This window comes from Lingula anatina, chromosome 9, assembly GCF_051362555.1.
Source record: "Lingula anatina isolate TDL-2025a chromosome 9, LinAna3.0, whole genome shotgun sequence".
NCBI classification, from domain to species: Eukaryota; Metazoa; Brachiopoda; class Lingulata; order Lingulida; family Lingulidae; genus Lingula; species Lingula anatina.
In genome coordinates this window covers 15732957-15760074 of record NC_141775.1, presented here as the reverse complement: position 1 = coordinate 15760074, position 27118 = coordinate 15732957, and the positions used below count along the sequence as shown (strand labels likewise).

At 35.9% G+C, this 27118-nt stretch overlaps 1 protein-coding gene across 2 annotated transcripts in view; it reads right to left on the bottom strand.

The window, feature by feature from the left end:
- Window positions 1–471: 471 nt before the first annotated feature.
- The window catches only part of LOC106163755 (uncharacterized), a 33451-nt gene continuing 6804 nt past the window's right edge, over window positions 472–27118 (bottom strand). For both annotated transcript variants that reach the window (XM_086995031.1, XM_086995032.1), the window contains exons 5-15: window positions 24072–24237; window positions 23639–23681; window positions 8676–8705; window positions 8455–8487; window positions 8133–8165; window positions 7741–7773; window positions 7081–7109; window positions 6819–6875; window positions 5443–5664; window positions 4236–4280; window positions 472–3642 (exon numbers count right to left, since the gene is read on the bottom strand). In XM_086995031.1, coding sequence (XP_086851157.1) covers window positions 3596–3642; window positions 4236–4280; window positions 5443–5664; window positions 6819–6875; window positions 7081–7109; window positions 7741–7773; window positions 8133–8165; window positions 8455–8487; window positions 8676–8705; window positions 23639–23681; window positions 24072–24237 — 738 coding nt within the window. In that variant the 3' untranslated portion in view covers window positions 472–3595. The remainder of the gene's footprint in view (window positions 3643–4235; window positions 4281–5442; window positions 5665–6818; window positions 6876–7080; window positions 7110–7740; window positions 7774–8132; window positions 8166–8454; window positions 8488–8675; window positions 8706–23638; window positions 23682–24071; window positions 24238–27118) is intronic.

Here is a 27118-nt window from a genome sequence, read left to right as displayed (position 1 = left end):
ACTCCTTAACACCATAAATTTTAATATTGTTTTTACGCGAGTACTGTTCATTATAGTTCGCTTTGATTTGTGCTGCTTTCGACATTTGGCACGCCTCTTCCGCCATTTTTGTTAACTTTGCAATTTCCTTTTTATTTTCGTGTATTTTTTCTTTCAGTAGTTCATTTTCAACGGTTAAATGGTCATATCCATCTTTCAAAATCCCATACTTTTCATCAAATTTCTTCTCCAACTCTAGTAGCCTCGACTCTATCATTTCCGTCATATTTTTCATCAATTCTTCTACCATACATTTTACTTCTCCCACTTCACTTTTTATTGTTTTCTTTAATTCAGTTCTGATGTCCGTTAATTCTTTCATGATGAGAGGCGACTCTTCCCCACTAGAGTTGGAAAGTTCAGAAAAGAGGCGTTTTGTTCTTGATTCCGAGTGCGTCGCGTCACGGCCTTTCGCCTTGCTGGTTACACTCATATTTGAATAGTTGGATCACGATCGTAATGACTACTTGTAAGATGGCTATTGTAATTGTGGTTAACAGGGCTATTGGGCTTTCTCGGTATTGCGAAGTGTTCGCATGAGTTTGTAAGCAGTTCTCAGCGTATGCAACTAAGGTCATCAAATATCTCGGTATTGCGAAGTGTTCGCATGAGTTTGTAAGCAGTTCTCAGCGTATGCAACTAAGGTCATCGAATATCATCAATTCTAAAAAGCCCGAAAAAACGGTCTTTTCACAAAGTATAGTTTGAATCAAATATTTCCATCGATGCACGGTGTCTTCACGATACTGTCACTCACCCCGTACTTTTTTCTGGTTCGTGCATCCCTTGATCCGATGGCAAATTCCCGCAGCTCAGCAAACCACGTACTCCTCCCCGTCAGCCATCATATTTGTTTTATTGATTGCTATACCAACTGAATTCATGAAATAACCTTAAATAGATTTGGTAATATGAAGTATATCTATTCATGACTTTTTTTACATTTCTACGAAGTATTCACAATGCTTTAATATTTTTAGAGCATGGATAAAGACATATTGTTCGTTTGATACGTGTTACTGTGGTAAAATTTGTGTTTCCAGCTGTGTACTGACAGCATTCCTTTACTTAAGCAGTATTTTTTTTTTTTTTTGACGGTTTTATTTTTCGCCCTCGCGCACCGATTTTGGGGTACCCAGAGGATGTCATCCATAAAAATAAAAAAGTGTGGCCTAAGTTTGAAATACGTGGTATATGAAAGCCCTGGCAATTAGAATAAATATTTGCCAACAAATGCAATTTATCTTTTCTTTTTCTAAAATATTATAATTTATGATGTTGATATTTAGGAGGCATACATGACAAATTATGAAAAACGTCTTTGTCCAAATAGACCACCACCGAATGCCTGCAATCGGTAAAATACCTGTTAGCGACCAAGAGACTAAAGACCGTCAATCGACCGCGTAGTTACAACTGCAACTTTCTAGCGACCTGCTTCAGACTACTTGCGACTGGTAAAAAACTTGTAAACGACCAGTCGACTAAATACTGTCAATCGACCGTGCAGTTACAAATAGTAAGGCAACCAAGTGGAGACCGACAGGTAACCTGTAGGATACCGATATTTTTCATCTTTAGTCGCACTGGTTGTCGGTTCACAAAATATGGCCTTCATGTATCAACGATCGCAGGCGACCTGTTAACAACCTTATGCGTCCACTTAAAAACCTACGGCAACCTCCTTGCGACTGAGATTGCAAAGAGGTCGCCAAGAGGTTGCAAGCGCAGTGTGACCCCGGCTTAAAGGCAAGTAGAATATATACCTCTGTGTGATTCTTTCTCATTTTTTTTTGTTTGAAGTACATTTGAGATAATTTGTGACAATTCAGAATTTGAAAAGATATTATGTGTGAGATAATACACTGTCACCCGAGCGATATATGCCATAACACCTCGAGCGTCAGCGAGAGGTGTTCATGGCATATATCGCGAGAGGGTGACAGTGTATTATTTGACATACATACCGAGAAAAAATACAATCATTTCATCCTAAAACACCCCTAAAACCGAATAAAGTGACCCTATATCATGCTCTAGAGATGTTATATGAAATAAACTCGTCCACGTGCGCTGGTCACCTCCCGCCAAATTCTTACGTAATGTCTGACCAATTTGGTCAATTTTGGTTAAATACTTGTCGTGGACGTTCATTTACTTGAAAAGTATTTAATCAACCGTTGACACTGACCATGCGCGTCTCAGCTGAGCCACACCTAGCTGGGACTGCTGCGGAAAAAAGGTTCCAAGGCAAAACCTTTACTTTTTAGTGACGTTTCTGATAAAAAAGGAGCGTCGGACCGGAATATAGTCAAACTTATTTTTCACAAGTGCAAAGGAGAAAGAAATGTACTTGTTGGTGATATTTCTGACAACGAGGCAGTTTTGGAATATAGTCAAAAGCGACGGATGTTTATTATAAGTTCAGGGGAGTATTAATTCTATTTTTTAATTATTATTTCTGACGACGAGGCGGTTACGGAATATAGTCAAAATCAAACGGATGTTTATTTCAAGTCCACAGGTGTAATAATTCTACGTTTTGGTGACATTTTTTTACTACGAGGCAGTTTCGGAATATACATGTGCTGGTATTCAGAGCATTCATGTGCTGTATGTAATTACAAATTCAAAGGGGGAATACATTTGATTTTTACTGATATATCTGATAAAGAGGAAGAATGAACAGCGTAAAAACAAAAGGTAAATAATAATACAACCCTCGTTAAAAAGTTATGGATTTACAGATAATTTGTATACACGTGTGGCTTAAATGTTAACTAATTCCCGTTTTCAAACCATACCCATGTGACATGACTTAGTGTAATAAAATGATAAATAATAATTGTTAAACGTGAAAAGTTTATGCTAATTTTTTAAGAGTGTGAGAGATTTTAAATTTGTCTACTGGTAGGTATATAACGTAAGCAACGTCACTATTCTCTTGATGCCAAGAAGGTCACATAATCACTGTCTTTGGCTTTCAGCATTTAAGAGACCGCGACTGATTTAACCAAGATGTAGTCGTGAAATTCTAGACTACATCGAGGTTAAATCCGAGTTCTCCGAGAGACGCTACGCAGAAATGTCGAGTGAAGCGAGACATTTTTGGGTAGCGGCTCGAGGTTACCCTCGATCTTCACTGAAGCTTGGCTAAATGGACAGGCTTCAGTGATTATCATATCGCCATGGTCATATAACATCCCTAGGTATGTATTTTGATAGCAGTATATGCATGGGAAAACATTATTAAAGTTCCATGTTAAAACTATAATATAATTAACTATTTGGATATGCTCTAAAATAACTATATTGGGTTACATATTCACCGGTTGCAGGTTGTCTCATACCCGGCAGAAATTATCAAAAGAGAAATAAAGACCTATCTCAGTTTTAAAAAATGCTGCTTTTAGCGTTTTTAGCAACAATGTATTTGTACCAGACACTTTTTCTCATGCCATAAGCTACCTTAATGTTAACTGGACATTTTGTCTTTTAAACTTGATTTATTTTGCTGAGAATGTCTCATTTTTACCAGCGCCGTGTGTCTGTATCTTCATACTTGGGTGTCCCTGAGTGTTGGGTGTAAATCTACTTCCCGATCTGAAAAAGTTATTGTAATTACTTTATACACAATGTATCAGGGAAATGTGAATGGTACTCACACAGCGCATTGATGCCAGACATTTCAAGTGGCAGTCTATTTAAAGACATGAAGAATATACACTTCTGTGTGATACTATATTTAAATTATATGTCTATATATTATGTGACAATTCAGAGTATTATAAAAGTTGAAGAATAATTTTGAAAGCAATATTTGTAAGGAAAGAAACATGATTTAGGTTCAACAACAAAAGTATAATATAATACATGGAATCAATGATGTCATGACTCCACTAATAGCACCATAAGATTTCTACTGCTGACTAACCATTTGAATATGCTCTAAACGTATTTATTCACCGGTTGCAGTGGTGGAAATCATCAATGGAGAAACAAAAAAGCTATCTCGAGTTAAAACAAAACAAAACAAAAAAAAAAAATGCCACCAAAAGCCAATATTGTATTTGTACCAGAGACTGTTCTGCTGTCACAGGATACCTTAATATGCATTGGACGTTGTGTAATCAATTTTATTTTGTAAATGCTGTCCCATCACTACTAGCGTCATGTATCTATACCTTCATACTTACACCTTTGTTGTTGTTCTCGTGAAGCTAATGTTGATGGACCTGAAGCTAAATTGCACAATTATTATTTTCTATCAATGTATTTGGAAAGTGGGAATGGTATTCATGCTGCTTCATAACATCATTTATATATAAGGACAGACATTACAAATGGCCAAAAAACATGTAATTTCTCATGCTTTTCTCATGCCATAAGCTATCTTAATGTTTATTGGACATTCTTGCCATTTAAACTTTTTTTTTTTTGCTGCGAATGTTCCTTTTTAACTATAGAGTCTCTTAGTATTTTACAAAGACAATGTATATCAAAATACAATACCATTTAAAATAACATAATGCACTTTTCAAAACAATATGTGAATCGAAACATTAAAAGAATATGGACCCGTACCCGTCTTTTTGTGAGGCAAAAGCTTGAGCTGCAGCAAATCGAATATTTAAAATGTCCATAAAAATATAATTTTCTGGGTAAATAAAACGGCGTCCTTTGTTATTTCTCATAGTTATGCTATGGGGAACTACAGTATTTGGTTTTCTTGGGTAATATGCCAATCATAAGAGGTTCCTAGTTGCTAAACTGTCAAGCAGTCAGTGAGTAAGCCCCCCCCCCCCCCCCCCCCCCCCCCCCTGAATGAAACTAAGAAGCTGACTCTTGCTGGGAAGTACTGACGAAAGGGCTGCCTGTGCTTCGTGTTTCTAGGCAAAGCTCTGGGGTGGTACTGAGGGCTAAAATGAAGGCAAGAGTTCAGAAGTGTCCTATTTCACAAGTCCCAATTAATATCTTGCCAGGGGTCATCTGACCTCTCCTTGTTACCCCTAAAGGTGCAGTCGTACGCAAGCCAGTTCCCCCTAAGACCCGCCAAAATTTTAATGTCCTCTGCACATTTTAACAAGTTAGACCCATAAGACTACTTCAATGTGTATACAGACATAAAAGAATAAAAAACCGTAGTAAACTGACTCAGGTAAGAGATCTGAGGTTTTCTACCCTGAGAAACTACCAGGGTTAACAGGCCATTATGTGTCTCCATCGCTAAGGAGAGGGGATCACCGGGTTGGGGCAACAAAGTCGATTGGTTTTGTAAAACAAGCGCCAACTCAATAAACTGATTCCCCCAAATCTTATCTTTAAGTTTAGTGTCTACCTGGGCGTGCAAAGGGAAAGATTTAGTCTGGTGTCTAGAAGTTGAGGGAAGTGGGGACACCCTACCTGAGTCCGCAGAAGATGGCTGGAATGTCGAAAAAGTAGTGCGTAGCCCAGTCACAGAAGCCTCCATTCTTTCCATCGTATTGGCCAAACTAGTGACCGCGCCAAGGACCTGCTGAATATCCGCCGGCACAGAAGTAAACGGCAGTAACGCGGATGAAGAAGAAAGAGTCACCGAAGCTGATGATGGTGGTGAAGGTGCTGGGCTTTGGCGTATGAGGGACACTGAAAAATACAAAAGAAATAACGGCAGACATGTGCTAAATCCATAATTATCATTTGTGAATAACTGCATGAAGGAGGAGACGGGGAAGGTGGCGGGAACGAAAAAAATTTCCAGCGAGGCGCAGCTTGTATAATCAATCTTGAATGCTTTGCTTTCCGCAAAGAACTTATAGCAAAGTGAGGCCGAGCGCCAGTGTTTACTGAATAAATGCGGTAGTGCGTGCCTAAAAGAGAGTCCCGGATTTAGTGCTGCAAATTTCAGCAAAAGTGACGCCTCAAAGCTGCCGGGTCTCCCCGAAGGACAGATAAATTTCAAAGAGCTGAATACAGTGAATTTCAGATACCAATGCCTTATTTACGCTCCTAACCTGGTAATACCAATGTTTTGAATGATTTACCCCGTTTTTACTACGCCGGCAAGGTGTAGAGGATGCTAAACCTGTACTGGTAACTAAATAAAGCAATCCGTGCAGCTGTGTATACTCTAAATATGTACATGTAATGTATATCAACACGAGTAAATTTTGAAAGCTGTGCATGCATTTATATAATTGTATCATAAAACCTGGCCTCGGACAAGTTTGTCAACTACATGCTGGTGACGTATATGTACCATACCAGGATAGTGCGGATGTCAATATGAAATCTAAATTTCAATTTAAATTTCATTTACTATATGAGTTCAGAAATGTTTCCCGATGACAAACAGGTTATTTTCCATCGGTTCATACCGCCAGTGCCACACTGCACTGACACTGCTTTGGGACCCACCCACCATCTCCGACAAAATGATTGTAAAAGAAAAGAGTGTGGTGCGCAAGGTCCAAGAGAAGCGCGCGGCGATGAAAAATAATATCTTTTTTGGGCCTACATTGTAATAGAAATATAAACAGCAATAATATCAATTGTGGTGATGATGGCATATAAGGTTAAGCATACTCACTAAAAGTGGATGCATATTTTACAATGAATAAAATATGAACTTACACTATGAACTTATAAGAAAAAGTAACAGCAGTTAAGTGTTTTAAAACGGATTATAAATCTTCAGTGGTGAATCATAGTTTAGTCATAAAGGAATATTAAATTAATTAAGATATGTTGGATCAAACAGTGTTGTATTAACGTTGGTTAGGATAATAATGTCTACTTACATTTGTATATAATCACCCCCACACCAATACAAATAATAATTTCTAGCACAAGGATAGCTGGTAAAAAGAAAAAAAGCAACAATTGCACAAACTATTTAGGAATTGCACTGTTTTACTTTATTCATTTCGATATTATGAATGTAGTTCAGGTTTGAAATAACAGATGGAAGTTTCAATTGCATTCTGTTCTAATTTATTTATCATTACGTACACATGTTTTCATTAAAAAGCTTCAAATATTTTGTCTTGATGGTGAACTTACCCCACACAGCGTTCGAAACATGGAAATCACTGAAAGAAGGTTACAAAATAAGTGAACGAATGTGGCTCAGTTTTTATACAATAAACATCATTTGAGGCAACTGCGATTTCATCTTGCCCTCAGATATAATCAGAAAAAGTGCCGATCCTCCCTGACAGAACTTACGTATGGCTGTGACCAAACAGTGCTTGATAAGTGCGGAAGCTAAAATAGTATCCTGCTCAAGTGTACCAATTAACTGAATATGTAATGTGTTCTTCGCTGTATGACCCAAGATAAAATTTCAGTTAGATTCTGCATATTTATGTTCACAGATGATGGCATGCTAAGCCTTATTTTTTCCAAACGATGCATAACATTTGGGGAACTATTTATATGCAGTCTATTTTGCCTTATTATCGCATGTTTAATGTAACTACCATCTATATCAACAAACTTAAAAAAAGGGGGAGTATATTAATAAAAGTTTTATTTACAATACTCCTGGGGTGTTGTCTGATACATGTTTGCTGAAATAAAAACACTTTTTGCATAAATTCTTTAAAATATGTTAGTGAATGAATACGTACATCTGGCTAAACACTTAATTTTAAAACTCTTATGGGAAGGACGCCTTACCTTTCAAATGAAATCAATAAACTAATATGAATATATATTTACCTTGTTGTTATGTTGCTTTTTGCAGGTGGAGCACTGGAATATAAATACAGGTTTTATAAATTACAAAAAGGAAGAAAGTTTAAGAATAAACAGGCGTGGGTGCCAAGTGAACACATCTATATATAATAAAAACACGAGAGACACTTAACCAACCCATGGACAAGACCTGTTTTACCTCTTTTAAATACATAGATCGTTTTTTCATTTTCCATATAGGAAGAAAGTATTAAGCTTACATAAACGCGTTTTAAATAAGGATTGTAAAACGATTCCCTTTTCACAGATTTCCACAGAGTTGGGCTCACATACTTATATATGCAAAAACTACCCTTAAGGACGCCTAACCTTTCAAATGAAATCAATACATGCAACTACTATGAATACATATTTACCTTGTTGTTATGGTGCATTTTGCAGGTGGAGCACTGGAATATAAACACAGGTTTTATAAATTACAAAAAGGAAGAAATTGTAGATGCAGTAGCATCCTGCCCAAGTGCACCAGCTAACTGAGTTGTTCTTCACAGAATGATTCATGACATAATGTTAAATTGATTCTGATGACGTGCCTTAAGCCTTAAAATCTTCCATTACATTTGGTGAACTATTTAGGCAATCTATTTTGCCTTATTATCGCGTGCTCAATGTAACTACCACTGATATCAACAAACTCCTAAAAAGAAGGGTTAGTATATTAATAAAAGTTTTATTTACCATGATCCTTGGGCATTGTCCGATATAGGTATGCTGAAATAAAAATAAATAGTTGTATAATTTCAAGATTTAAAAACAAGATATGTAAGTGAATGAATATGTATATCTGGCTTACTAAACACTTTTAAGTTAAATTTGCACAAGCTGTTTGGGAAGAACGTCCAACATTTCAAATGAAATCAATAAATGCAACTACTTTGTATATATATATATATATTCACCTTGTTGTTATGGTGCTTCCTGGTGTTGCACTGAAACATAAACATATTTCTGTTAAATTTCAAACACATTTGCTGACACCCATTACATAAAAAGCTGGACCACTGGGCCACCAAATCCTGCTACCTTTCATACTGTTATTAACAATACCTGTCACATATGCCCAAGTTTTACGAAAATTGCCGAAGGCTAGAACATAGCTTCAAAATATACTTTTAACAGTAATAGCCAAAATCAAACTACGGTCACTTTCTTCCCACTGCCCTAAGGTATTGCTAAAAAGGCATGTCAGTTGGCAAAAAATATTTGTAGTTGGGGAGAAAATTGAAGGGATAAACGGGCGTGGGTGCCAAATGAACGTGTCTATCTAAACAATAAATATAATTAACCAATCCATGGACAAGACCTCTCACACATCTTTCCAATACATAAATCTTAGACATTTTTCCTTTTTCCAAGCATGAATGGAGCTGTATTTTATTAAGCTTGTAAAAAACTCCCATTTTGCTGGATTTCCACAGGGTTGGGTCCATGTACTGATTGATGCTAAAACTATACCCCTTGCTATACCTGCCAGCTATCAAACGCAGCTCTTATCCGTTCTATTTTTAAACATTTAAGTTTTTTTAAAAACCAGACAAATCAGCCAGAAAGTGGCAAGGTTGGGTTCTCACAGAATACACTTATATTACTCACAGTGAATCATCTTTATGACTTTATTAAATGTGTGAAATAGTAAAGCTTTGCGTTGCGTTTTTACCGAGATACAGCCCCATGTATATTTAACCCTCACGCGGAGAGTCCGCTTAACTTTTCAGCTGTGTGAGTGATGCATTTTCCCTCAAATTTGCTCTACAAAATCCACATGATTTGTTCGGTACATTACTTCGACCTTCACTATATTTGAAAGATTGATAAATAATCTTTATAACAACAGAAAATTTTATCATAATTCCGTTGCTATGGTTACAAACTATCGAGGTCATTTGGGGTCAATTGATGCTTGTTTCAGATACCCACCCTACATATAGCCTTATATCTCCACTGGTAGAGCACCTTATATATTATCATTGGTATTTCCTGAGAATATAGGCATGGGACCTAATATGAATTAAAACATCGGCGTGGACTTTTTTCTGAAAAGCATGCACCAGCGACGCATCGTAAAACATACCAGTCAAATGTCGCTCCCCGGAGTTTCGATTTTCATTAAAGACTGTTTGAATCAGTTTCAACGTGAATCAGTGCCTAAATTACTAAAATAAGCTCCAGTATCTTCAATGAATTTATTCCCGGATGAAATTATATACCAAGTTGAAATGCTGGTTAACCTTGCATTCGAAACTAAGTTCGTGACACCGGTAATGGCCAGTTCAAGTAGGAGGAAGGCTGCAGATTTCCCGAATTTCAAGAAGCAAATACCACATGCACTGTGCGTTGTTTTTCAGTAGACACTTACAAAGGCAAAAAAAGTGGTGCGACATTCAGGAGATACGACAAAGATGTATGGGCCACCTCTCCATGCTTGCATTACGTCTAGAATAAGAGGACACTACATGCCGAAAATGGACCATAGCCTGCGTCATGCATATCACGTATGTTGTAGATCAGTTTCATCATCTGAAGCAATGTGGAGTGCACTCGACTCTGTCATCTGGCCCAGCGTATCGTTACATGCTGTGGTCTTTTGGGTAGCCACAAGAACATATCAACAGTTATTTCCTTAGACCTAACGGGAGCTTTCACGAACAGTTGATCCAGTTTTTATCATAACAGTGGGAAAGTTTTCTGTCAAGAGGTCTCAGGTAATACAAATGTTTACATAAATTAAACTAACATAAAACTTATAATTAAACCTTTAATTATTAATGTGCTCACCGAATTAATATAAGAGGACTGAAAAGAATATTATGATGTTCTTCTTGTTAAAATTTACTAGTTTATGCAAGGAGTTATAACTCCTTGGTTTATGTGTAGTAGTAAGATAAGGTATATAACTTCCTAGTTCCCAAGTTGGATATCATAACAGTTTTAATGCATGCTGACTTGTTAATTAAAATATATGTGAATAAAGCTTTGTTTTTAAACGGTGTTCATGGTAAGTTTTGTCAGTTGAAGATTAAACCCATTTAATAAAATGGAGAATGAAATGTCCTTATTATTTCAGCTAGAATATGTTTGAAGACTGGTCAGAGAAATACAGGAAATATGACAAAGAAAATAAAGTGGTTAATCCAGGTGCTGAAAAAAGGAAGTGTGAGGAGGATTGGCTCACTGCCAAAAGGTGTATTTTGTTTTCACATTTATCTACTTGAAAAAGTATACTATCTACAGTTGGAGCCAGGAGGACACCAATGACCTGATAGATAAAGCATTTGTCAGTCATGGAGTAACAAGAAGAGTCCCTAGTAAGTGCAGCAATTTATTGAATCTTCATCAGAATTTGAGAGTTGATACATTTCTGTTAACTTTTCGATAAAGGAGATTTTTGTCTTGTTTCATTTCATTGAAGGTATTCATGAATGCAACCTTTAATTGAACATATGTTACTAAAACGCTGATAATGGATATCAATATTTTAATCTTTCAAGCAAAGATCAGTATGACATATTTTGTAGCAATGCATTGCCCTGGTCTTGAGTACTGGTAGTGCAAAACAATCCAGGGTGCATGATGGCATGATATAAGTTCTTTTCACATCAGTTTTCATTTTTCTCTTAAAGGGCAAAAAATTAAGTGGATTATTTGAAGTTCTGTTGGTTTGATGTGTTTGTAAAATAAAAATCAAGTGTTTCTGTCTTTTTCTTTAGTTGAAAAAATATCTAAAAAAGTTCATGAGTCAAAACTTTGCATGTTTCTTATTCACTTAAGGAAACAAGAGCACTATTATGGGAATGTCAGTTAAAATGACTTCTACCTATAGCTAACCTATAGAGATTATGGTTATAAGTATTTTTTGTATGTAGTTTATATCATACTTTCAAGTAATTCACTTATTTATACATAAATATCCTATGAAAATGGTGATTGTGTTGTAGACTGAATGATTGATTGATTGATGCCCATTTGTGTTCACTGTTATTTGTTGAAGAAGTGATTGATTGATGCCCATTTGTGTTTAATATTATTTGTTGAAGAAGTAATCTATTTTAAATAATAAGTAGACTACCTGTACTACATGTAGTCTTAAGTTTCTGTGAACATGTTGAAGGACATTCACTTTCTCTATAAAATAATAACATATACAAAAATGTGGGTTGCTTGTTGTTTTCTCTTCTCAATTAATAAAGATTTTAGATTAATCTTATTTTTAATTAATTTTGTAAGCCATAGCATTATAGAAAATGCACTGCTGGTTGAACAATGGTAATTTTATAAGCACTTGAGCAAAGGACAGAAACTTGCCGGTTAAAAAGGGTTAACATCTTGACCGGTGCTACATAAATTTCAGTAACAAATGACCAAAATATAAGAATAGAGGTTTAAATTTTCACTTCTCTCCAAATAATTCAAATGTAGATAGCCTCAACAATATACAACATGGCCGCCAAAACTAAAATGGCGGATACCAATTACCAAATTTGAAGTAAAAAAAAAATGAATAAAAAATAAGCTTAAAAGTACATTTATGATCTTTTACCACTTTCTGTTGTAGTATTAGATTGGCCAGGACATAAACACTTTAATAAAATTATTTTATAGGTGCTTTTTGTCCAATTCATGCATCAAAATAAACTTGTCTGAGGTAAACGACATTATTTCCTACTTTAAATGTATTCCAAACCTGTCCCTACACTTAATTCAATGTCTTATTCCATTCCAATCTTAGTTATAAATAAATAACCAGTCAATTAGAACCTCTCTGCCTTCACCAGTGATGACCTAGGAATCACTTCAAACACAAGAAAATGATTTTGCGAGCAATTGTGGCTTCTGTTATAAGATTCTTATATGGCGCCTTACATTCTATCTCAAGGCGCCTTACAATAATGGATATTATACTAAAATCATTCAAATAACTGCACTATTTTAATCCAAAACACTCATTGGAAGGTAGCTCATCTCTGTGTGAAAGCCACCATGCCTTGCAACTGGACATAGTAGTATATTGGATTTTGGTTCACTTTCAACAGTAGTCTAGTCCTTCCACCACGGTGGTTGATCAAAGGTAATTATTCGGGGTTGCTCTGAACTGTTGAACACGTGAATAAATTAAATTCAATGTAGAGCAGATGTAGAGTAGATGCATGCCAGTTATTTCTGTAGATCCATATCTATCAGAGGAAGAAACATAACAGATGCTTTTGCTGGGTGATTCCCTCTAGTCACCATTTGCCCATGTAACCATTCCATAGTAGTTTGGGCTGTGGCTGGAGAGCAGGTAAGGGCAGTATCCAAAAAGTTGGTTTTCTGATGGGATCCGATTCCTAGGTATTGGGATTTTCCATGTTGGTGAATGTGGCAACAAATACTCTAGTATTCTGCCCCTTGTGTGGCCCTGGACTCCCTCTCATATCTTACTATTAGGAGTAGGAGCTACAGAATTCATGCAATTAGGAATCTGCTTCCAAAATGTTTATGCAGTTGGACACCCAAACCTATTTGGACAGGCCAACAATACATTTGGCCTAGCTGATTATATAATAGCTTGTCCAATTGATGCAACTTTTCAGTCTGCCTTAGAAAAAGACTGTACAACTTTTTACCTCCATTACTTATCCATCAATATAATTAAGAAAGGGGGTAAAGGCACATTCTTGAGTGGAATATTTACCGAAGACACTGTTTGGCATTTTTAAATCTATAAAGCCTTATGAATAATCTCGCTGACAGTCATATTGGAAAATGCTTTGAAAAGGTAATTAGATGGGTATACTAAATAATACAAAAAAGTGTTTTCCATATATATCATATATGTATGATATAAGCAAATAAATATTTGTTCCCATAATGAAAAGAAGTCTTATCCTGACCACTTATTCAGAATCCTTATTTGTCTGATTTTCACACTAAGATTCATATTTCTCCTAAAGAGCCATATTTGTAGCCAAACCTGACAAAGTTGTTGTGAATGATATAATGTTATATTTAACACCCAAACAAATCCAATTGCCTATCTTTAAAAACATAATTTGCAATTTTAGGCAACATTTTAGTGAAAATCTGTACAAGCTGGTCAATCTTGTCTTTGCGTGCATAATTCCTATTAGATAAGTTTTTTGTCAGTGAATAGGTCATTTTCTTTAACCTTGTGTGTATTTCAAGGTTTTACCTCCATTTATTTCTAGCAAAATACTATCTAAATTAAACAACACCATTTACCTACAGTGACGAGTTATTATAGCGGCTATCTTGGAAAAATCTGCCTTAAAAGCTTTTTACCACTACTTAGATTGTTCTAGATTTTTATCATGTTTAATTTTGGATATTAAGCTTTCTGAAATACCTCATTACACTTTTTTGCAATAAGTCCCTACTGAAAAAAAATGTTTAAAAAGTATGTCTTATAAAACCATATGAATGCACTTACTGTCGGCCATATTGAAAAAAATGCATTGAACTGGAAGTAAATGGGGATTAGAAGAAAATGTAAACAAACAAGTGTTTTCTATATTTTATATGACATTTATATAGAAATGTTTGTCCTCAGAATGAAAAGAAGTAAATATTAATTAATTATCCTATCCACTTATACATAATTTTTATTCATCCGATTTTTCACAATTTGTTATATATTTCTCCTAAAAATACATATTTTGCAGCCAAACTTCATGGAGTTGTTGTGAGTGATGTATTAAGTGCAAGTTTTTCTAACCACCAGGCAAATCAGCCAAAAAGCGGCAAGGTGGGGTTCTCACAGAATACACCCATTTTGCCCACAGTTAATCACCTTTGTGACCTTAATTAAACTGTAAAATATTAAAGCTTTCCGTTGCGTTATTGTCGAGATACAGCCAGATGCATATTTCACTGCCTCGCGTGGCTCCCGTCTCACTTTTCAGCTGTGTGAGTGGTGTATTTTTCACTGAAGTTTGCTTCACAAATGTGCATCAAGTGATCAATACCTTACTTCGGTCAATACCACAATTGAAAGATGGATATATAATCTTTATAACGACCGAGATTTATATCATAAATCCGTTGCTATGGTTACAAACTACCGAGGTTATTTGAGGTCACTTGATGACTGCCGCAGATACCCACCCTGTCTATAGCCTTATATCTCCACTAGTAGAGCACCTTAGATAATATCACTGATATTTACTGAAAATATGGACAAGGGGCCTACCATAAATTAAAACACTGGCGTGGCCTTTTCCCTACAAATTTTGCAACAGCGATGCAAATTCTTCTATTTTCTGGCTACATTATCGTAAAACATTTTTGCTTTCCACAGTTTCGATTTGCATTCAAGGATGTTTAAGTTAATTTCAACGTTAGTTAGGGACTAATTAACTGAAATAGTCCTCTGTAGTTTTTATTTATTGATTCCTGGATATTAAGTATACCCTGTATGCTAAGTTCAAATACGGGGGTAAACATGCATTCGAAACTAAATTCGTGTAGGCGGCCATGTCAGTTTCAAGTAGCAGTGGTGGAAAACGTACGATGAATGCACTGCAGATTTTCCGAATTTCAAGCAGCAAAGCGCAATACTTTGTTGTTTTGTAGACCGTTACAAAGACGGAAAGGTTGTGCGATACCCAGGAGATACGACTAAGATGATTGGGGTCACCTCCCGATGCTAAAAGTTACATGCAGAGTGAGAGGCTAATGAGAGGCAGTGTCATCATCGGAGGAATTGGAGAGTGAGCTCGACTCAGTCGTGTGTCCAGCGCATCGTCACATGCTGTGGGTCCTTTGGGGAGCTGCAAGAACACGCCAACCACTTCTTCGGACCAAGTTATTATTGTAGGACTTTCTTTGCTCGGACCAAGCGGGAGCTTTCATGCATGTATCCAAATTGTTATCAAGACGAAGCCAAGATATTCAGTTCGTTGGGCCCAGGTAATTAAAAAGATGACATTCGTCACATCTTTATAATCAATTAACACACCGAATTCACATACAGACAGAAGGTTGATAATGGTATGATATCTGTGTTGTTTGAATTAAATATGCAATGCCATAGTAATTAGACAAGTGAAGCTAAGTCATCATCTAAATACTGCTATATCTGACCCTCAGAAGCACAGCAAATTTGTTATTACATAAAGTGAAAAGAGCTTATGTATTGTACTGTACATGTTAGCAGTGTAAACTTTTTTGTTTGTATGAGCAACAAGTTACAGAACCCTTACAAGTAAATAAAACTGCTTTTGTAGATCATTGCTAGTGATTAAAAGAGTAACAATCATATCACAATTACATATATATATATATATATATATATGAAATAAAGGTTAGTGGTATCCTGAAATCTGAAATGGGGTTTCATGGTAAATTTTGTTGGTTGAAAATTATAACCATTCAGTAGATTAAAGAATAAATTTTTGTTGTTATTTTAGCGAGAAGATGTTTGGAGACTGGTCAGAAAGAGCAGCAAAGAATCAGATATATGGCAAAGAAAATAAAGTGATTAATCCAAGCACCCGAAAAAGAAGTTTTGTAAAGAGGATTGACTTACTGCCCAACAGACTAAAATGCATTTTTGATGTTTATCTACTTTGAACAAGTATTTGTATCTACAGTGGAAGGACACCAATGACCTGACAGATAGCTAATATCAGCCATGATGATCCAAGCAAGTAGCAAGGAGATCCCCCACAAGGAAGTAAAGTCATTCATGGGAGCTTCATTAAATGATAAAAACTGACACTTTTCGATGACCTTTTTTTACAAGGAGCTTTTCAGACATGAATTTTTGCCCCAGAAACGTGGAATTTCGCATTTTTTAATTCAATTCATGGTGTCCCGGACCTCTGGCTGCTTAGGTGTTGAGTCCCATGATAAATGTTCGAAGTTCTTTTTATTTTTTTGAAACCTAGGATCATGTCTGCTTTTTTCTGTTTCATTTTACTGAAGATATCCGTGAATGCCACCTTTAAATGGGATAAGATCTTACTGAGATATTGATATTGAATATCATATTTTTATTCCTTGGAGCAAAAGATCAGTTTGACTTATATATTTGAAAGCAGCAATATTTCCTGGTCCTGACTAGTGCAAAATAATCCATGAATTACACCATTACATAAGTTCAACTTATTTCTTCATTCTTCTCAGGAAGGGGTTTCAGTTGGATAATATAGATTTGCATTACTTTGATGTTTTTGTAGAATGAAAATCCAAGTGTGCTTTTTTTTTTTTTTTTTTTTTTTTTTTTTTTTGAAACATTCACTTAAATCTTGAGTCAAAACTTTGTCGGTGTCTTATTCAATTAAGGGTGACAGGAGTAGTCTTGAATGGCAGTTACAATGCCTTCCACCCATTTATTAAGTAACTGGTAATAAGTATATTTTCCAGTTTGAAGATTTGAATTGTTTGCTACACTTCCAAATAATTTGCTTATTTATACTTAAACCTTAAAGATCCAATAAAGAGATGATTATGCATTATGAAACATTGTTGATTGATTAAAAGCTGTGTGTGTGATTTGTGCCCACTTGTGTCCAATAATTGTTGAAGTAGTAGATCAAAAGAAATGTTAAAGGAATACAGTTTTCTTTATATGATTAAATGTAAGAAAAATGTGGGTTGTTTGTCGTTTTATTTTCTGAATAATTAGATTTATTAGACTAAAAATATTTCTAATTAATTTTGTAAGCTATAGTATTACAGGGAATAACATTCCCAGGTGTACAATGGAAGCTATTGAGCAAAGGGTAAAAACTTGAGGCCAAGTAGCAGGTTGAAAAGTGTTTGTCTTGACCAAAGCTACATAAATTTCGATCACAAGTCATCAAAATATGAATATGACGGTTTAAATCCCAAAGGTAAGCCCTGTTATAGGGCAATTGCCTATTCTTGTAAAGTCTACTGTTCAATTCTGCCGTGATTAGAGTAATTGAGCAGGTATTACCGGCCAAGACAAGAGCAACACCCAGCCAAATTTAACAATTTTCGGATATTTTAATATTAAAATATATCGCCAACAAAAGAAAAGGCCACGAGGATCTCCTTTCTAATTATATTTTTAATGTTCCTTTACAAACCCATACAGGTTTGACATAGGACCTCTGCTAGTGGGTATATGACCCTTTGAAAATCGCCATGCGTAAACTTAGTTTTAGGGGGTGGGGTAAAAAAAGTGGGTACAGTGTGGACAAGGCGGGTTATATTTGAATGTCTTGTTTTGAATGTCTTGGGGGGAAGAATATTGATCAACAAAATACATCATACATGTACATAGTAAATATATTACTAGATAGCAGTATAATAAGCATATATATGAGTGACGTGTATGATAACTGAAAATCTGCTTCGAAAGCTGGAAAAACAGAAAATTGGGCATAAATCCCCTGAAATACAGTTTTATGGCATAACATTTGGCAGAAGTTAAAAGGGTCCTCAGGCAAGTATTTCAGCCCAATAAGGTCAAATTCTGTATACCCCCACCTTGCCGTACTTGTCTTGTGCTTAAAAAAACTGGCACTTAATTTAATAAACACCAAAAGTCTCAATAACTAATCTTTATACAGACTTGACATTTAATATGGAATATTTTTTTCGAAATAATTTTTTATCAGTTTATTCCTATTTTGCTGACTGATAAATGAAAATAAGGAATAAAATCATGTTTTAATAACTTAAAATTATCGCTTTGATGTCATTGTGACATCAGTTCATTAATGGAATTCGCCGGAGAAGCAAACAAAAACACATTGCCTTTTCTATGTCATACGACTCCCATTAAAAGAGATATTTTGGATCTCCATATTTTCCAAATTATCGCCTGTAAAAGGGTAATACGCTCCACAAAAGACCCTCATGTCAGTTGCTAGTCACAGTAATGGTCGTTGTTACTCCTGGCCTCTGCGTGGCTGTTGCCAGCGCTCTCAAGCGGCAAGGCATTTCTTGGGGGTAGGTTTTTAGAGTTCAATCTGGAATAGCATTCCAGGCATCAGTCTAAAATTGTCCTATCTGGTCCAATTTTGTTGTAGGACATGTAGGCAGTTGTTTGGTGAGTAATGGTCTACCGAAATATTGTCTATGTGGTTCAAATGTGGCGATTTTGATGACCAGGGTAGCTGCTCATTCCCTTGGTTCTGTAAGTTATCTGCTATTAAAAGTGCTCTTTGTGAACCTGCAACCTCATCGTGCAACCTAGAATTGTTCCTAAGGTGCCCAGTATCAAATGATAGTCAAGTGGTTCCGAGATTATTCCTTTATTTGATCTGGTTCAGGTTTTCGCCGATGACTACCATTGGTGTTTTGGCACCAATGTGAAATCTACTCCAAATACTGACGCTGTCAATCACCCTTGTCACTTTAGACCCGGCATATGCTTCGTCGTAGGCCTCTTCTGAATATCTGCAAACTCTGTTTTGACTAATTGGGCGGTACAGGTGAAATCTGACCTCAATAAAGAAAGCCGCGCAGTTTCAGTGTTCTACCCAGAATCGTTCATGGCCCCCAATTCATTAGAGAAACAGACGACGATGTTTTGCTGTATACAGTGGGTACCTTGGAGGTCATTTGGTGTTCTTACCTGCTAAAACCAGTTTGGTGTTTGCTAAGGGCTTTGAAAAACGCATTTTAGTGGCAATTTACCCCTCCTTCTGAACGGAGTAAGTGTTTTTTGTTTAGTTGCAGCAGCGTATCCCGAAAGACAGTGGGTCCTGTACCCTGTGAGTAAAATTTTGATACTTTGGGGGTGACTTCTGTGTAGGTACATCAGTCTGGGCATTACTCTATAAAACTATGGGGACCGTTTCGTTTGGCGCTATGATCTGTCTGGTTATGTCTGTCTTTTTCGCGCCATTCTGCCTTAGATTAACAAATCTGTAATGCATTACTTGACTCATCTGACGCACTGCAAAACTGACGGCTTGTATGCAAAATTTCGAATTCTTCTATGCAATAGTTGCCGAAATATGGATATTTATTTGACAGAACCAAGCTTTGCCTAAGCCAAGCTTTGATCAGCCCAAAGGAACACTACCCAATTAAATCACTACAAATTACATAATGTAGCAGCGCAACAGGCATGAAAACCAGTTAATTGGTAGTGACACACCTGACTGCACACTTTTACATTCAAAATTCTTATATGAGATCGGAGTTTTTTGAAAAAAGAACGTATTTTTATCTAGGTATACCTTCGAAACTGAAATATTCCATATTAAATGTCAAGTCTGTAGTATTTACTGCAAACTTCTAGGGAATATTTCAGGTAAAAATCTGTACAAATGACCTTTGCCTAACCTTTGACCCCAAGCCAATGCCTTTGGTGAATAATTCTTATTAAATAAGCTTTTCTTGTCAACAAATGGTTCTTTGTCTGTAACTTTGTGTATATTTCAAGGATTTACCCACATTTATTTTAGCAAAATATTACCTAAATTAAGGACGTTCTCTCTTATTAGCTTTTTTGCGATCTGCGCAGATTTCGCGCATGAGTAGTTTTTTTGCAACAGCGGCTAATTATGAAAATATAGCATGCAATAAAATACGTAATTTATCCTTTTAAGAAATCTGTATGAAATATTTGATGCCATTCGAACAGATACATTTAAAATGTGTAAATGGACACTAGGGCTAAGAAAAACATCCAGCAATAATGCTTTAGGGCAGAACTCGGACGCCTTCCACTGTATTTGGACATTGTAACTTTGGTGTCCAAATACAGTGCAAGACTGGACAACTTTCCAACTCACAGACTAGTCAAACAAGCTTATGACACGGAGCAAACAGAAAAGGAAAAGAACTGGTTTAGGGCCACTACAAATCTTTCGGCATGCTGCGAAGTATACCACCCAAATAACAACACACATACTATAACCCACAACCACCAATATCTAAAGGAAGAAATAATTAAAGAATAAAGTCAAATTTTTGGGAAGAATTGCAAAAAGGAGAAAACAATAAACTCAGAACATATGGAAAAATTAAGCACACTTATGAAGCTGAACCTTATGTAAAACTCAATGTTCCTTTAGCTAAAAAATAGTATTAGCAAAAATGAGGATCAGTGATCATGAATTAGAAATTGAAAGAGGGCAATATACAAAACCAAAGAAACCAATTGACAAAAGGAAATGTCCCCACTGCGACTGAATAGAAGATGAAGCACACTTTTTTTCTAGAATGCAATGAACACAGAGTCGAACGGGGAATACTGTTCGCTTCCATACCTGAGGTGAATTTGCAGGGTCCAACAGACAATAAACTATCTATTTTACTCAATCCACTCTCTGCGCAGAGTGTGATTGCCATATGTAAATTTGTAAACAGTGCAATTAAAAAGCGTGTATCCCTGCGTGGATGAGCATAGTTTAATAATCAAATTACCCTTATAATGTTTGTATTAGTTAGAGAGCCTGTAAATGTAAACCATTTCTTTGAGCTCAATAAATTATTATTATTATTATTATTATTATTATTATTATACATATATGATGTCTTTAATGCCTAAATTTTAAATAAATATGTAAATCTATTATTTATATTTATTTGATTTCATGTTGTAAATATTATATGAAATCTAAATAAACTGATAACCAAAATATGTCTTTAGATGAATATTTTAACTTTTTTGCTACCTAGTTTCCAAAGCACGTTTGTCAATAAATATGGCTACATGTAACGTACCAGTAGTAAAAAATAAATTCACTGTTTAAACAATGTATATTAAAATATACAAAGCAAACAATCTATCCAGCTATCTCAATGCTAAAAATGTATAAACCAGTAAGAAAAAGGAATAAGAAGATAAAAGTCACAAGAGATTGATACATGTGCTTGTAGGTCCAGCCTATGAAAAATCCAATATGGCGGCATTCCATGAGGCATACTAAAATCCAACTGATACTTTGAATATCTATTTATTATAAATGGGGTTAGCAAACTTTATGAAATTTGGTTAGCTGATGTAGAGAAGAATAAATATGATTTTCATGGAAGCAAAATAAGTGTATGAGTTAAAAAAAACACGATACAAAACATATTTATTTTAATTTGCTTGGAAATTTCCATTGATTCCTATGTGAGTGATGTAATAATTGTAATAAACACCAAAAGTTTCAATAACCAGTGTTTAAAAACATTTATTGCAAACTTTAAGGGAACTTTTCAGTAAAAAATCTGGACAGATGACCTTTGCCTGACCTCTGACCTCAAGCCAATGACCTTTGGTGCATGATTCTTATCAAATAAGCTTTTCGTTTCAAAACGCCTCTAAGTCTGGATATATTTCAAGGTCTTAACCCCCTTTTCTTCCAGCAAAAATACTCACAAAATATAAAGACCCCTTTTACCTATAGGGACTTAATATATTGGCGGCCATCTTGGAAAACTGCCTTAAAAACCCTTTTCCACTACTTAGATTTTTCTAGATTTTTAGCTTTCTAACAAACATAATTTTACTTTTTTTTCGCTCAGTATACGAGTCTAAATGGGAAGTTATAGTTTATTTAAAAGTCTTACCCTAGGAAAAGGGCTTTCATTTACGTAATTATATATCATTTGCGCAGGATATTATATGTTGACCTACATATATAAAGGTTCGTGTAAACAAATACGGGTGAACACGTGGAAAGAGGTGGGAGAGGCGGATAAATGTGGATCTGCTGCGGATTGTAGCTTAACTCCAGAATAGAAAAGGATAAGGAACATTTAAGAAAGGTAATTATGATTCATGAAAACGTTTGAATTACAGGCCTACTTTAACGCAATTCATGATATTTAGTCAACTATCATTGAATGCAATGGGCTTCCTATGTACCGGTATCATGTAATACCAACACAAGTACCTCAGCTAATTCTAGTTAGCTCTTTATCGCTATTAATTTATTTCATTACAATTATTGTCAGCGTCTTTATTTCTCATTATTTCAGAATTCACAGATGAGGAGCATCTCTGCTTGTATGTGCCAATATGTTTTCTGGTATACTTAACCTGTTTATGGCAAATTGGATGAAAGGAAACAGTTTTCTTATTTTAACTGTACCGCAAGCTTCTCAACAATGATCGAATCGCAAATTAGTGATACTTTTTTGATACACATATAGAAGCCTGGATGCGATATATCAAAAGGAATTTAAATTTATGCATTTCTGAGTTTTATTTAATTGAAATTGAGCTTTGCATACATACTAAATTAAAACATATACAAGCTAAAAATATGGAATTGTTCAAAAATCTACTGTCACGACACAATTTTACTATTGGAAATATGTTTGAGATATATCTGTGCCCTGATACAAATACACTGTCAGTTTCAGAACGTGCGCTGTTCATTCAGTGGTAAACTGAGAAAAATTTGTAAACAAAGTATCCCATGGAAAGCGTACTTGGCTGACCCAGGAATAGGGTCAAAAACGCACTTCAACAGCTGGCAAAAAAAGTTGCCAGGGTAAATTTTGATGAATCTTGGTAGGTTTATTTTGCGTATTAAAAGTCATCTCTTACCGACTGGAATAAGGTGCGCACTCTTTGTGATAGGAGATATCTCAAAATGTTACGGTGTTGCCATGGATAAAAATCGGCATGTTAGCCGACTTTGTCAAGTTATATTTCCTATATTTCACTTTGATAATGGATAAGTCGCACATTTTGAGACGCGTGATAAACTCTGCTACCAGGTCTTAATTTTTTCATAAGCACCTACAGAGGTAATAAAGTAAAATTCTTTAATTTCCACGCAGGTTGCGACATTTACAGCATTTTCGACATTTTCGACAGCGACGTCATCTCAGTTAAGACACAATCATGATGTTGTTTCTGTCTTGTTTTACTCTATTTCGGATCCAGACTGACTCAAATTAAAGAGAATGTGGAAGTTTACATTTCGTAAATACCTACCAATGTTCCTTTGGATTGAACTCAGCAACAAACTCGCAATTCTCTGTAATACAAAATATGAAAACATCTTAGTGTATTCTGAAGAATTTACTTATGACATAAGTGCGGAAGTTCAACAAAACTATGGATGATGAGGGAGGGAGAACTATATAAGAGACAACCACAATCCTTTATATTATTTTGGCTATACCCCGGATCAACATAATGGTTAACAAATACACTCTGATTAAGACATAAGGAGAGGAAAGCACATAATTTTGGAAAGAGTCATTTTAATTGCCTTGGTCCATTGTGAATTTTGGACATTGTGAATGTTAAACAATGGAATTTTATTTGCATAAAACTAACGTATGTGTCAACATCTAATATTGTCTATATTATACCTTGCACTGTTTTATTTTTAGCCTTAATACAACAGATGTTTCTTTTTTACCTTTTCTTATGTTTGGCAAAATTCCGTCCGGACATTTTTTATTGCAGAGGCATGATGTGGGTGTGCCTTTTTCCCAACAATCCTTAGGTTTGTCAGGGGCGTAACTGTTGTATTCGTCGCACCAGCATTTCTCAAACAAACCCAATATTGAGGTGCAATTCACATGCTGAAGTGTCAAAAAAATTAAAAAAATGAATGAATTCAAAATTGTATTCAATATTTCAAAACATGTATGTGTAAAGAACAAAAATCCACGACTGTCTCAACTGAAATTCAATTTCTAATTTTTACCATGTCTTTAACATTACATAAGAGCCCTATATGGTAACTTATGTGCCAAAAACGTACGATAACGTATGTTCCTTGTCATTTTCATTTTTATGTCGCGTTCCGATATATTTTTAGTGGTTCACTCATGGTAAATTAGACATGACGTAAGGACATTTATATAAACACAAACACAAATTGTATCTCAAGGGGCTTTGCGTCATGGCTTATACTATAGCTAAGGTATGTTAAGATACTTCATAGTATACTACCACTTCATAGGATAAGAATTACTACTTCAAGATAGAAGGCTACTTCATTGGTTAAATAATAAGGCCCGTTAGGAGACTTCATAGTATATTACCACTTCATGGGACATACCCCTGTAGTACCCAAACATGTTTTACTTCTGGTTGGATGTTGAAATTAGGCGCAAAGGTCGCTATGTTTCATTCTAGACCATGATTTCGAGAGTGACGCTTGCATCTACAATGGGGTGGGGTGGAGTACTCACTCACATGCGTATTTTGTCTGGAGTTGGAGTTTATTGAAGCTGTTATTTTCAGATGTTCTCGAAGTTTAACTTCTATAAATAATGTACTTAATTTCAAGAGTTCCGGCCTTGTGACGGAAAGCATAAAGCTAGTTATTTTTTTTACCCATTTAGTTTTGAAATTTTTCAGATTTCAGGACGATTAGAAACTGACAATATTTGGACGTTGAATCATGGCGGGACTAAGGCAGGGGCAGACCCAGGATTATTTGAAGGGGGTCCGGAACGACAGGCCTCGGATGCGAGCAGACCATCGCCCCCTCGGTGTGGGCTCAAGGGCCCCGAATTTTTTTTGTGTTTTGGAGAGCAAACAGTTCTCTTCAGTACTATGATTCAGCTAGTCAATATTCTAATTTCGAGAGGGGAATTTTGATGTGATATATACTATTCAGAAACCGAAAGGGGGGGGGGGGTCAAGACTTAATCCGATACTGTCCTGTGGGGTCTAATTGCGATTGTAATTCCTGCTATCTACCCTTAGACCAATAAAGTTGTAAGGCTATGGGGATTGAAAAATCTGTCTTTGTGGATGTGCATGGGTCATTCTGGGTTTTTTGTGATATTGGGTGTGGTCGTCCCTGGGGAGGTTGATTTTAATTTTTACATCGTTATTCGTGCTTCTACCCTTATGCCATTACAGTTAGGAACATGAAACCTTCCGGGCTGATAAGCTTACCATTGGGGATATGCATAGGTTTCCGGGAATGTTATAATGATATTTCAGGTGCGGCGGGGGATGGCTGATTCTATTTTTCACATCGTTATTTCTGCCATCTATGCCCTTAAATTTTAAGGAACATGAAACAGAAATTGATGAATCAGTCATTTTTAATGAATGTGTATGGGTCCCTGAGAAATGTAGAGAACAGCAGAAGCACATACAGAACTAAATGGACTTCCAGCCGTATGCATGAATATAGGTCAGGGAATCTAATTAAAAAATAATTCAAGGCCGCACACACTCAGGAATCCTCGCGTTCAACTACTGTTGTGTCTTAACACAAAACAAAAATGTTTATTATCCAAGAGCCGTAATATTAATTAAATGTTAAAACGTGTGTTTTATGTTAAAAAACAACTGGAGTTGGACCCTAGGATTCCTGAGAGTATCGGGTCTTGAATGGGTTTTAATTAACTTGACCTATGCAATATACGGAATCTGCTATATTGTCTGACAAACTACTAATCATCCCATCCCCTTAGGGACGGCCACACCCCAAGTCACACTAAAAAGCCTATGTAGCCCACTCATGCACCAAAGATTCATGGTCTAGATGGAGATAAAATAAATTACGATAAGACGTTATTAACCTTCCCCAGGGATGGCCACACCCCAAGTCACAAAAAAAAAAAAAATTATGTCTATGCTCACCCCGACATTTTAGTTTCCTCAACCTAAAGACCTATGGGTATATACATGTAACAGAAAATACAATTCAAAGATAATAATCAACCACCTCTAGGAACGGCAACACCCATAGTCACCAAAAGTCCGAAGGACACGTGCACATCCATAATGGCAAGTTTAAATATCCCCAACATCTCATGTTCCTCACTTAAATGGAAAGATGATAACAGTAACAACAATATAAAAAATAAATACCCCCAAAGGACTGCAAAGTCACACTACTAGACCTACGGGTAGATAGCAGAAATTGCGATGTAAATCAACCACCCTATATGACAACCCAACCCAGTGCATCAAACCGTTTCGGGACAAAAAAAAAAAAATGGTTGCAAAATGCGTTGCGGTTGCAAAATGCGGCTCTACAGCTGTCCTTATTATTGTGAATGGGCCCTTAATTTGAAAAAGAAAAGGGCAGCACACAGCACTCAGCAGCTGAGTGCTTGATTGTAGGTCAAGGAATTCAATTAAAACTGATTGTTGTGTTCTTGGGGGAGATGACAGAAATTGTGATATGTATAAATTATAAATCATCCACCCCGGGGACAGACACCAGATTCAGCCTATTGTGTCAAGGCAACTCTGTTCACATTCCGATTCTATCTCTAAATTATTACAAATTGTTCCAGTTACTTAAAAAAATTGGTTGCTAAATGCGTTACAGCCGCAGATTGTGTTTTCACGTATTGCTTTGGTTGCAAAATGGGCTTTTACATTGGAATGTGCTGAAGTTAATTTACGCTCTTATCTTTCACATTAAAAACCAAGTAACAGGGTATCAATTACAAGTGCTCGGATGAGGTGGAAGCACAAAAGAAATAA